Consider the following 13,903-nt stretch of genomic DNA (forward strand, 5'->3'; position numbering starts at 1 on the left):
TTGGTCTCCTCAGTGCAGACATTTACTGTGAAGGAGGTAGGATCTCTGTCTAAGTTCACTAAAGCTAAAGTTCATTTATCTATTGTAAAAAGTTATGATATATACCCATAATAGTTCTGTAGAATGTAAAGAGGTGACTGTATGTTTTTTTAGCAGCCTTTAAACCCCACAGCACATGCTAGGCTGAGTAGATGATGTAGAGTTAGAGAGCCATGTGCTCTTCCTAAAATGGCTGTAAGACATGCTGTATTCCAGGTCACCCTGCTGCAATATCTTTGTAAATGATTTTCTCTTGTTCATTTCTCTGTATGCTTTGTTATATCCTGTAACACGTATGTGGGAATGTAATATAATGACTGCCTGTTATGATATAGGTGGGCTGGTGACCTGGCTGTAAACCACATAGTGGCAGTGTTTCCCTGTTGTATTACAGGTATGTTGCTGTTATCTTCATATACTTGTTCAATGTAAAATCCACTATACGATCACTGTTTTATAATATATTTAGAGTGCAGACATTTACTTTGAAGGAGGCTCCAGCCAAGTGCACTCCACCTCAATAAAGCTTTAAACCACAGAAGACCTGAGTGTCGTCCCTTAGAGTCCACTTAGAGTTTATGCCTGGAGGAGCTGGTGACCGAGTGAGTGTGAAAGCTGGAGGTGTCGCAGATGGTGCAAGGAAAAGAGGGTTACAGTAGTACCAAGGTGTGAGGCGCAGAAGAGCGTTTTCCTTCTGTGGCCGGACTATATACTTGCATCCCTGACCAGTAGGAGAGAGTTTGCCTCCCTGGAATAGAAACAAGCATCAGAAAGATTCATCGGTGATCATAGCCATTATTTAGGGCCACAGACACCTTTGCGCATGGTGGAGGACTTAAAGCTTCTGGCAGCCACACCATAATTCTGGGAAACAGATTAGCTACCTGTCCCAATATTCAGCTTGGAGGGAAAGGACAAGGTATAGGACTGAGCACATAAACAGGAATAAGGTACTCCATAACCACCGCCTAAATCCAGCCTAAGAAAGCCTAAAAACAGTGGATTTGCAGATTAACTCTAATACCAACAAGAGACTGTATTTTGTACTGCTGCAGCCAAAGTCATCAACAGTAAAAGTTGTGAATTGTACCTTACCACTGTCTACCTCATTATTACTACTAATGGTTGTACCACCATTAACGGTACTGGCGTCCCGACAAAAACCATCAAGGGACTCAGCCACAACAAGCACCCTAAGCACCCCTAACATCAAGGGCACCTCAACCACCATCTTGGCTGATGCTTCCCTACCACAGAGCGTGCCCCGGAGGATTTCGTGCTGTCCACCTCAACACTGTGCTGCCAGCCCAGGGAGGCTTTCTGCTAACCGTGAGTAAACTGATGAACTGTGTGTTATTTGGCCCCTCCTCGGTCCACCGTGCACCTCACGTGTTGCCCCTGCGCTACTGGTTGGCTGCATGTGTTCTTATTGAATTAAGATTTAAAGTCATGCCTTTTTGTGCACCAGGGAGGTAATTATCTTTTTGAAGCATGTGTGAGCTGATCTAATCATTTTTTACTAGCTTATGGGTCTTTAACAGATGACAATGTAAATAGGCAATTATATCAGTAACAATAAAGGCAGAGCAACTGAACTTGTATTTTACCTTGATGACGTTTCGCTAGTCATCTGACTGGCTTTCTCAATTAGGATGATTTCTACAAGAAATCTCTGGCATTAAATACTGGTGACTCATGTTTCAGTCAGTGTAATCTGTTTATCATAATCAACACGAGGACAAGGACCTCATAGTGGTAAGATGGTGATTGCAGTTTGCATGGCTTGCTTCACATTTGAGTTATACATCTCTGTCAGGCTTTTCTCCGGGGAGCAGAGTGCCGGAGATGGCTGGATCTGGCACTGCCGGATGCTAACGGATATCCGTGGGCCCGATTTTCTATAATATGGACTGGCAGAGATCCGGCTGTAACCTAGCAAACATGCCGAGAAGCATGTGACAGTATTTGTCCTGCCCCTTCTTTGCATATTTGCTGGGTTGCGGCCAGATTGTCGCCGGTCCCCATTATAGTGAATGGGGCTGAACGGTGATGTATTTGCTTCCAACAATGCCGGAATGCAGAGAGATCCGGCAGCTGTTCCCTGCTGAATCTCTAACACAAATGTGAAACAGGCCTAAAGCTATTAAGTGTGTAAGTGTAGCTACATCTTAAGGACACTTGTTCAATGACAGCAAGTTTTGCATGTTAGACACATAGAAGGAATGGTTCAACAGAGGTGTGAAAGATGCTATTTATGTCCAACTGCAGGGGTGCAACATTTATTGTCTGCTACTAACAATGCTATTCTAACACCTCTCCAGGGGCAGTTTAATCACACCTAATAGCGTCAGTCATGCAAATAGCAATGAACATCTTACTTTCATGTGGTCTTTGACCTCGTCTTGAGTAAGATGAACATATTATGCTGACTGAAGCATTTGTCACCAGCATTTAATGCCAGCAATTTCTTGTACAAGTCATTTTAATTAAAAAAGCCAATTAGACGACTAGCAAAATGCCCGCTAATTGACCCAGTGATCAATTGTGTGAAAGGACCTTTACAAATACATTAGTGAGTCAAGAAATAAGGTATCAGAAATAAGGTCTGTTACCTGGTCAAAGAAAATGCTAAGAGATAGGCAATCCCTTATAATACAGGGAGTGCATAATTATTAGGCAAGTTGTATTTTTGAGGATTAATTTTATTATTGAACAACAACCATGTTCTCAATGAACCCAAAAAACTCATTAATATCAAAGCTGAATATTTTTGGAAGTAGTTTTTAGTTTGTTTTTAGTTTTAGCTATTTTAGGGGGATATCTGTGTGTGCAGGTGACTATTACTGTGCATAATTATTAGGCAACTAACAAAAAACAAATATATACCCATTTCAATTATTTATTTTTACCAGTGAAACCAATATAACATCTCAACATTCACAAATATACATTTCTGACATTCAAAAACAAAACAAAAACAAATCAGTGACCAATATAGCCACCTTTCTTTGCAAGGACACTCAAAAGCCTGCCATCCATGGATTCTGTCAGTGTTTTGATCTGTTCACCATCAACATTGCGTGCAGCAGCAACCACAGCCTCCCAGACACTGTTCAGAGAGGTGTACTGTTTTCCCTCCTTGTAAATCTCACATTTGATGATGGACCACAGGTTCTCAATGGGGTTCAGATCAGGTGAACAAGGAGGCCATGTCATTAGATTTTCTTCTTTTATACCCTTTCTTGCCAGCCACGCTGTGGAGTACTTGGACGCGTGTGATGGAGCATTGTCCTGCATGAAAATCATGTTTTTCTTGAAGGATGCAGACTTCTTCCTGTACCACTGCTTGAAGAAGGTGTCTTCCAGAAACTGGCAGTAGGACTGGGAGTTGAGCTTGACTCCATCCTCAACCCGAAAAGGTCCCACAAGCTCATCTTTGACGATACAAGCCCAAACCAGTACTCCACCTCCACCTTGCTGGCGTCTGAGTCGGACTGGAGCTCTCTGCCCTTTACCAATCCAGCCACGGGCCCATCCATCTGGCCCATCAAGACTCACTCTCATTTCATCAGTCCATAAAACCTTAGAAAAATCAGTCTTGAGATATTTCTTGGCCCAGTCTTGACGTTTCAGCTTGTGTGTCTTGTTCAGTGGTGGTCGTCTTTCAGCCTTTCTTACCTTGGCCATGTCTCTGAGTATTGCACACCTTGTGCTTTTGGGCACTCCAGTGATGTTGCAGCTCTGAAATATGGCCAAACTGGTGGCAAGTGGCATCTTGGCAGCTGCACGCTTGACTTTTCTCAGTTCATGGGCAGTTATTTTGCGCCTTGGTTTTTCCACACGCTTCTTGCGACCCTGTTGACTATTTTGAATGAAATGCTTGATTGTTCGATGATCACGCTTCAGAAGCTTTGCAATTTTAAGAGTGCTGCATCCCTCTGCAAGATATCTCACTATTTTTGACTTTTCTGAGCCTGTCAAGTCCTTCTTTTGACCCATTTTGCCAAAGGGAAGGAAGTTGCCTAATAATTATGCACACCTAATATAGGGTGTTGATGTCATTAGACCACACCCCTTCTCATTACAGAGATGCACATCACCTAATATGCTTAATTGGTAGTAGGCTTTCGAGCCTATACAGCTTGGAGTAAGACAACATGCATAAAGAGGATGATGTGGTCAAAATACTAATTTGCCTAATAATTCTGCACGCAGTGTATGCTAGTAACTGCCAGCAAGGTGACATTGGGGTATTAAAGGAGAGGATATTCTGCCCATAGGCCTGACGAATAAGGTACAACACTGCAATATGGTCAATAGGGTGAGTTTATTTTTGGCACCTGGGTAGACTAAGGCCTGTATTACACCAACCGATTATCTGACCAATATCTGTCCAATTAGACCAATAGTTGCTGTGTATAACATAAGATCTGTGTGTGTGATTGGCCATCAGACCAATCATTGGTAAGAAAATCTGTCAGATAATCTGTTGGTGTAATAAAGGCCTAAGGCTTCTGTTAGACATCAGTGTTTAGGTCAGTGTTTGATCAGTCATTTCCATCAGTAATTGTGAGCCAGAACCAGGGTGAAGCCTACTCAGAAATAAAACATAATGGAAAGATTTGTACCTGTTCTGAGGTTTTGACACGCCAGATTTTGGCTCAGCAAAACTGACCAAACACTGACCAAAACACTGACGTGTGAAAAAGGCCAAAATCTCTCACTAGTTCTCATTACCAGTAATATCATCTTTTTAATTCTGCCATTGATGATAGGCTGGTATCCTTGAGAAATAAGTACTCTTAATAGAGAGTACCTTGTAATGAGTTGCTATGGTGGAGGTAATTGGTTAGTTACAGTGCATATATTATGGTTTTAAAGGGGTTATCCCCTAAAAAATTGGGCTTTTTTTTGGAAGAGGGTCTCCTTATTCAGTAGTTATTTGCTTCTGTCAGATTAGTCCCACACTAGGCAACGTTTCTTCTCCATACCTTCTTCTATGCTATTAGTAAGATCACTTCCAATGTTACTGAAAGTGCAAGTTTCCAACAACTACTATGTTGGAGTAAGACAACATGGTGGCATGACTTCAAGAATCTAACGTAATGGAAAGACAGAACCTGTTTTTGTGCTGCATTAAGAAGAACTATATAGAACTACTATGTAGCTGTGTCACGTAAGAAAAACTTGTGTTCTGAGCCCCTTCTCTGTCTGTGTAGACATTACCCAGTCATTCTGTTTCTGTACTAAATTACATATAGCCTTTAATAAATAGCAAAATATAACTCTTCTAATAAATGTCTTTGTGATAAGACCCACAAGGGTTCATGCACTTAAAGGTAATACAGCTTCATGAATGAATTGTTTACACAGAGCCAAGGAATGCATTTGGCCTTTTCATTTGAGAAAGACGGCTTTAGAAAGGCTTTCCTGGCCTTATAAGACACGGTATTAAAAAAAAAAAGGTACTTTACTCACCTCGTCAAAATAGAACAGCACCTTTCTTCCTTCAACCTCATAGCGTTTTAGCCCTATCTGTTTATTCAAGAGCAGCTGAAACATAAAAATAATACATATGAAATAACATGCAGACAACATACTATGCTAGTGAAGAAATTCCTGAGAATCCTCATAGAGATGTGTATCAGAGGATTTAAAGAGCCTGTGTCGGCTCTCCTGAAATGTCTTAGAAAATACTTGCGTTTCTCATGAAATAACACGTCCGGAGAACCCTGCACTGTGCCATTACTCAGTTTTTTATCTTGGGATACGACTACACAGTGTGGCCATACAATGGTTGCGACACAGCCATGCTGAGAACTCCAATTAACTAATTAACTAATTAGAACTGCACTGTTTAGTCGGGCTGCATGGTATTGGGAGTGCAACCGTGGCACAACGTCACCCTGTGGTTGTATCCTAGGAAAAGTACAGTCTGACACCGACAGCACTGATTGGACAGTGAAGGGAAATGGCCTATTGATAAAGGAAGTCATCACATCCAGTTTTCAATCTATTCAGATTTCCAGGAGTATTAAAGGGGTTATCTAAGATGTGCCGCAACTTCTGGGATCACGTGCCATGCATTGGGCATGTAATCCCAGCCTGGGGTTAGAACCCGCAGCGCCTGCTTGATTCTGAATCTCCCACAAGCAATTTGGTGAGAGAATCAGACTCACGCTTGCACTGCAAGTTGTAATCCCAGGCTGTGTTTACATGACCTATGTATGGCTTGTGATTCCGGAAGTGGCGGGCTCACGGTGCATCTCAGATAACCCCTCAGAGAAAAATAGAATGCATGGTACAAAGAAAAGCTGCTCCAAAATTGCTGTTTTATGGAAGTATTTACTAAAACATGTCAGAAGAACGGAAAGGTCCTCTTTAGGGCTCATTTGGGGATTGCGGATTCGCAAAACACAGATGCCGGTCGTGTAGATTCTGTATTTTGCCGAACGGAAAGGCCAGCCCCTAACAGGACAATCCTATTTTTTGCAGAACAGACATGTGGACATACAGACATGGAATGCACACTTATTTCCGTTTTCTTTGAAGCCCCAATGAAGTGAATGATTCCGCATATGGGCCACCAAAAAAACGTAGCGGACACAGAAAAAAATATGTTCGGGTGCATGAGCCCTTAAGATGACAGCCACTAGGAGTAACAAATCCATGACACTAGGTTTACTAAAAGCCACATCTTTCAGATCAGTCCCAGCCAGAAATAGCACATAAATTCACATCTGAACCCTTACAGGGCACATGCTGAGTGCTAATAATGGAGTCTGTCATGTCATTTATAAGCTTTTATTATCAGTAAAACTGACACTATTTTGACAACATTGACTCTTGTCTCATCAAGGCTTACAATCTAAATTTCCTGACAATGACCTATACAAATACATTCATGTACGGTACATGTAGTGCCCTGGAGCAAGGGTACTTTGGAGTCTGGACGTTTGTGGACATTTGCCTTTATTGATGCTATGCAAAGCCATCAACCCCCTACATTATTGCACTTTGAAGGATTAACTTGCACTATGATGTTTGCCGTTGATTACACTTATATTGTTTGAGTATTGTTGAACTGCATTTTATGTTAATTATAATATATCCTGTTCATTTGCACTGTTATTGCACTATATCTGCACTGCAGTGTGGAAAGGGTTAATGCACAGTCAGCTAATAGTGAGAGACTTTGGGACTTTCCAGCCTGTGCACTGAGAAGCTAGTGTTTTCCACAGTTACCATAAGGAACTATGCAGAGCTGAGTTTTGAAGGGGAAAAACAGACACAGTGAACTTTTGACCATCTGGTTTAGCTCTTTCAGACTGTTGTTTATATCTGGAAACTGCTTAGGCTGCCTTCACATCTGCATCAGAAGCTCAGTTCGGGGATTCAGTCACAGAATTTGTCAAAAATAGCAGATACAAAAGTCTTGCATGCAGGACTTTTTTCTCCGCTAAAAAAAACATTCTCCAGAATGGAAACCTAACAGATCCCATTATAGTCAATAGTATCTTTTAGGCTCCGTTCCTGTCAGTTATTTTCTGAATCCGGAACTACCATTATTTTTGCTCTTCAGCTGCTATAATGGAGCAGAAGAACGGAAATAATAGCGGTGATGTGAAAGCTGCCTTAGTCATTCCCATTGACTTATGCTGAGGCCCAATGGAAGTCTATGACAGCCTTGAACTGCAGTGTTGTTTCTGTTGAACTGTGATTCTCCAGCTTCACCCCTCCTACTAGAAGATTCTAAATCAAAAGCCAGCTCAGAGCATTGCCTGTATGGTTTTGCACTTCAGTTCCTCCAGTAAGCACACTGGTTTACTGCAAACCCTGACTCTCTGGACTTATTTCCCATTTGGGTGCGCCAAGCTGTACCAGCCCGTGCAGAAAGCAGAAACGTGGCAACACCTCAACAATGTCCAGCGGACCCAGAGTAGTGTTAGGGCCCCCTCAAACCCAGTCACTGCATACATACATACAATATTAGGACCAATTACTGTGTAATGTGGACCTACTGGAGTTCTGCATCTGTGTCAGTTGCAACCAGTTATACATGATGACAGCTAGAAATTTCTTAAGTTAACGAGCTGATGCATAAAAGAAATGTGATGGACTCTGCTAACTACCCCCTAAGACTCCTAATGAGGCCAATAAACGAAAATTCTTCTCCCTGCTGTGATCCCCACATAATTCCGTATATATCTGTCCAAGAGGGCTCCGTCTGGGCTGTGGAATGCCCAGGACGCTTTGCAGCATGTGGAGCTGGAGACATCAGACTGTCCCCTCTATGTTAACAAAATCATGCTTGTTTGGCTGTAAACTCGACTCGTATCATCATCAGTGCTGATCTAAATTAATGATGTATGGATGCAATTTAGAACCAGCATGTTTTGTACTTCTTTAGGAAACATGCATTTCCGAAGTTTCATCAGAGCAGTTAACTGTATGGATCAGTCTACTTTCCCATGAATAATAAATTGGCCCCTGCAAGGATACATCTGATCAGTCTAAAGAACTAGATTTTCTTGCGATGACAAAATAAGATAAATGTCACTAGTAAATTAAAGAGGTTGTGCAGTGGAGTAATATTAAGGATCTATCCTTAGCATATGTCATGAATAGAAATGAACAAATTTCTCAAAAATTCGATTCGGGCGGTTCGCCGAATTTTCTGAAAAGATTTGATTCAATCCGAATTTATTTGTGGCGAATCGCGTTAAAAAACAGCTATTTCCTGCCTGCAGAGAGCCTGTCTAGTGGTGTAGAACACTGTGCCTTGCAGTAACAAGCATTGGGAGTCTGCTGTGGTAGTGAAACAATACTGTGAGTCAGTATGACACGCAGATGACAGGCGTTGCTCATAGAATCACTGCACACTTCACTTATTTGGGCAGTTCCAGGGCCAAAACTGACCAAATAACTATGAACTCAGCCTTAGGCCTCATGCACACGACCGTTGTTGTGGTCCGCAATCGAGCCGCATTTTTTGAGGCTCGGGTGTGGACCCATTCACTTCAATGTGGCCTCAAAAGAAGCGGACAGCACTCAGTGTGCTGTCCGCATCCGTTGCTCCGTTCCGTGGCACCGCCCAAAAAATATAGCATGTCCTATTCTTGTCCATTTTGCAGATAAGAATGGGCATTTCTACAATGGGCCGCCCGTTCCGTTCCGAAAATTGCGGAAGGCACACGGGCGGCTTCCATTTTTTGCAGATCTGCGGATTGCGGACCGCAAAAAATGGAATGGTCGTGTGCATGAGACGATGTTCGCTTCAAGAAGAAGAGCACTCCTTTTACACCGTCGTCAGCTAATTCCACATAGATGTCTACAGAACCTGTTCTATTAAACGCTTATACAAGTAGAGCCCCCCTGACAGAGTGGAGAGGGTGTCAGCAGTAAGTTTGTGCTGACATCACTGATTATTTTGCCCTTCCTCTGATCCGTCAGAACAATAACCCCCCCAAAAAAAACCTGTCTGTTGAGCATCCACCTTCACTCTGTCAGCATTTGGTCAGGAATCCATGAGTATTGCTAAAGAAAAAAAAAACAGGAGTGGATCCAAAACAGAGATGATACATGAATGGAATCTTTGCATGTCTTCTGTGTTTTGTACCCACTCCTGCTTTTGGCTACCAAATCTTAAGCCAATTCTGATGCAAAATAGGGACCATGTCATATAGTGGGCAGAACGTTGGCTCAGTGGTTAGCATTGGTGCCTCGCAGCGCTGGGGTCTTATGTTCGAATCCGACCAAGGGCAACATCTGCATGGAGTTTGTATGTTCTCTCCGTGTTTGCGTGGGTTTCCCCCGGGCTCTCCGGTTTCCTCCCACACTCCAAATACATACTGATAGGGACCTTAGATTGTGAGCCCCATTGGGGATAGTTGGTTGCTAATGTCTGTAAAGTGCTGCGGAATATAGAAGCGTTATATAAGTGCAATAAATAAAATATAGGCTTTACAGCTGCTACATAGACAGGATCCGTTGTGTGTCTCATTTTTCCTTCCTTCTGACAGATCAGAAGAAGAATCAAATAAATGATGATGTCAACCAGGCCAAAAAGGCAAACTAGTGGTCCAGTCATGAAGTGGGGAGGGTGGGAACAGCATGAGAAGTGCACAGAGTGGCCCAATGACATAGTGGTGAGGTGGCAGCAGCATGAGGAGACCAATGTGGCTCAGTGACATACTGTTGAGGTGGCAACAACATGAGAAGACCACAGAGTAGTGATGTGGCAGCAGCATGAGGAGACCACAAAGTGGCCCAGTGACAGAGTGGGGAGGTGGCAGCAGCATGAGATCACAGAGTAGTGATGTGGCAGCAGCATTAGGAGACCACAGAGTAGCCCAGTGACATAGTGTTGAGGTGGCAGCAGCATGAGAAGACCACAGAGTAGTGATGGGGCAGCAGTATGAGGAGACCACAGAGTGGCCAGTGACAGAGTGGTGAGGTGGCAGCAGCATGAGGAGACCACAGAGTGGTGAGGTGGCAGCAGCATGAAGAGACCACCAAGTAGCCCAGAGGTATAGTGTTGATGTAGCAGCAGCATGAGGAGACCAGAGTGGCCCAGTGACATAGTGTTGAGGTGGCAGCAGCATGAGGAGACCACAGAGTGGCCCAGTGACATAGTGTTGAGGTAGCAGCAGCATGAGGAGACCACAGAGTGGCTCAGTGACATAGTGTTGAGGTAGAAGCAGCATGAGGAGACCACAGAGTGGCCCAGTGACATAGTGTTGAGGTAGCAGTAGCATGAGGAGACCACAGAGTGGCGAGGTGGCAACAGCATGAGGAGACCACAGAGAAGTGAAGTGGCAGCAGCATGAGGAGATCACTGAGTGGCCCAGTGACACAGTGTTGAGGTGGCAGCAGCATGAGGAGACCACAGAGTAGTGATGTGGCAGCTGCAGGAGGAGACCACAAAGTGGTGAAGTAGCAGCAGCATGAGGAGACCACAGAGTGGCTCAGTGACATAGTGTTGAGGCGGCAGCAGCATGAGGAGACCACAGAGTGGTGATGTGGCAGCAGCATGAGGAGACCACAGAGTGGCCCATTGACATAGTGTTGAGGTAGCAGCAGCATGAGGAGACCACAGAGTGGTGAGGTGGCAGCAGCATGAGGAGACCACAGAGTGTCCCAGAGACATAGTGTTGATGAAGCAGCAGCATGAGGAGACCACAGAGTGGCACAGTGACAGAGTGGGGAGGTGGGGGGCAATACCAGTACCAGCTGAAGATGGTGGCTGGCAGTAGGAGCACCTGGCATCAGGTGTGGCATCAGGCGGGTGGCAGCATTAGAATAGTAGCTGAAGAAGGTAGCCAGAAGAAACAGGCATCTTTTGTCAAAGTGTAGGTGTGGCACCATGGATGATCTAGTCTGATGCATCAGGCACTGGTGTTTGAAAATCCTGGCTGATCCACGCCTGATTCATCTTCACAAAGGTCAGTTTTTTGACATTTTGGGTGGACAGGCGAGTTCTCCTTGGGGTAACTATGGCCCCCGCCGCACTAAACACCTGCTCTGATGCCACACTGCTGGCCAGGCAGGAAAGCTTCTCCAGGGCAAACTTGGACAGTTGCGGCCATAAATCGAGTTTGGCTGCCCAGTAGTCCAGGGATTCTTCTATGTGGGGTGGCAGGGTGCACTCCAAGTATGCCATAACCTGCTGGTTCAGGTTCTGCTCTATGTCTATCTGCTGCTGGTGAGTAGTTTCTTCAGTAGGCGGGTGAAAAAAACTGCTCATCAGCGACCCTAGACTTAAGTTGCTGGTGATGTAGCTGGTACTGCTCCTGCTCCCCCCCCCCAACAGCAGCCATGGCAGTGGAACGTGAGCGCAGAGGGTTCCCCTGGACAGACCTGTGTGAGGATGGGCAATGGCGCACATGGGCAGCGGTCAACTGACTACATAGGATGTCTCGATAGTAGTTCAGTTTGTCCTCCTTCTCAGTGGGTGTAAAAAAAGGCGCCCATTTTCGACTGGTTGAGATCCAGTAGTCATCCCTCTGCCAAATGGTGACAATTCGGCTGTCATTACGAAAGCAAATGAGCATGCATCGGGCCATTTGCGCAAGTGACTCGGAGGGACTCCCTGCCTCCATCTCCACTGCATACTGCTACAGGGCGTCTTCCTCATCGCCCTGTAGCTCCTCTGGCTGCTCCTCCTCTCCTGTCACCTATGTAGAAAAACCACCCATTTATCTACACATTGCTTGTGCTCAAATGACCTCCTCCTCCTCTAGCTCAGCCCCCACAGGGCTCATGTGGCCATGAGATGTAGTTGCCATGTCTCCTGTCCCTTGGCCAGCCAGATTTAGCAGCATCTGTTCCAGGACAGGAATCAGTGGAATGACGTTGTTCATCCCGTAGTCCTGGCGACTGACAGATAAAGTGGCCTCCTCAAGGGCCCAAGCAAATGGCAGGTGTCATACATGAGCTGCCACTGGCTAACATCGAAGTACACAGGGGAGTTCCTCTGTCCGCCTGTATCATCAAGAAATCGTTTATGTCCTTTCTCTGTTCATATAATCGGTCCAACATATGCAGGGTGGAATTCCAACGGGTGCAAAACGTTGCATATCAGCCTATGTTGGGGGATGCCGTTCTGCCGCTGCAGCTCAAGGAGGGTGTGCTTTGCAGTGTACGAGTGCTGAAGTACATGCAAAGTTTCCTGGCCATTTTCAGGATGTCTTGCACATGGGCGGAAGACTTCAGGAATCACTTTACAACAAGATTGAACACGTGTGCCATGCAAGGCGCATGGCTCAGCCCTCCTTGACGCAGCACCGACACCATTTTCTTCCCGTTGTCGGTCACCATGGTTTCTATTTTACGTTGTCGAGGAGAAAGCCAGGATTCGATTTCTTGATGAAGGACGCGGAGCAGTTCCTCCCCTGTGTGACTCAGTTCGTCCAGGCAAACTAGGTGCAGCACAGCGTGACACCGCCGTGCCCTGCACATGTGGTATGCTGGTGGGGAACTGTGAATTGTCCCTGCAGTGAAGGCTGACGACACGGTGGAGGATGAGGAGGCAGAGGCGGACATTGTCGCAGGACCAACGGCGTGAGAACGTGGAGGCGGAAGCGGTGTCACTTGGCCAAGTTGCTGGTGTGGCTGGGCAGGAACCACATTTACCCAGTGGGCCGTAAAGGACATATATTGTCCTTGACCATAGTTACAGCTCCACACGTCGGCGCTGCCATGCACTTTGGCAGACACCGACAGGCTCAAGGACTGGCCCACCTTCTGTTCTCCATATGTGTGCAGGGCTGGTACTGCCTTTCTGGCAAATAAATGACAGCTTGGGACTCTCCACCATGGCTCGGCACAACCCATCAGTTCTCGAAAGGTGCAGAGTCCAGCAACGGGACTGTAGCACCAGTAACTTGGCCAGGAGCACTTTCAGCTTCTGCGCCGTTGGAGGAGTGCACGCATACTGTTGTCTCTTGGAAATCGCTTCGGTGATCGATTGCTGACGGAATGACTGACAACTCCGAGGAGTAGGTGGAGGAGCAGGAGCATCAGGACCAGCAGATGATGGGAAGGACAGACAGCTCCCTTCGGCTGAGGTGTTGGAGCCTTGACTGCATGAAATTGGGTGCAAGCCTACCGGAGGAAGCGGTGGATCCTCCTCCAGATCGATATTTGGTGCCAATCAAATTTTTCCTGAAATTTGGATAGAATTCCACTTCATCAACTTCGATTCGCTCATCTCTAGTCATGAATATCAAATCAGCGGGGTCCAACTCCCGGTACCCCGACGGATCAGCTGATTGAAGGGGTCATGGAGCTCATGAGAACTCTGCTTCATCATCAAAGTTAACCTCTGCACCATCTTCTTTGTAGAGGTGGCGCAGTGTAATTT

The 13,903-nt window shown here is 45.3% G+C and overlaps 1 protein-coding gene across 1 annotated transcript in view; it reads right to left on the reverse strand.

Moving 5' to 3' along the window:
- CPAMD8 (C3 and PZP like alpha-2-macroglobulin domain containing 8) overlaps positions 1-13,903 on the reverse strand; it is a 177,633-nt gene that overhangs the window by 40,824 nt on the left and 122,906 nt on the right. Inside the window, exon 37 of the mRNA XM_040417458.1 lies at positions 5,518-5,592. Within this exon, the coding sequence (XP_040273392.1) occupies positions 5,518-5,592 (75 nt within the window). The remainder of the gene's footprint in view (positions 1-5,517; positions 5,593-13,903) is intronic.

Source organism: Bufo bufo, chromosome 2 (genome assembly GCF_905171765.1).
Source record: "Bufo bufo chromosome 2, aBufBuf1.1, whole genome shotgun sequence".
Lineage (NCBI taxonomy): Eukaryota > Metazoa > Chordata > Amphibia > Anura > Bufonidae > Bufo > Bufo bufo.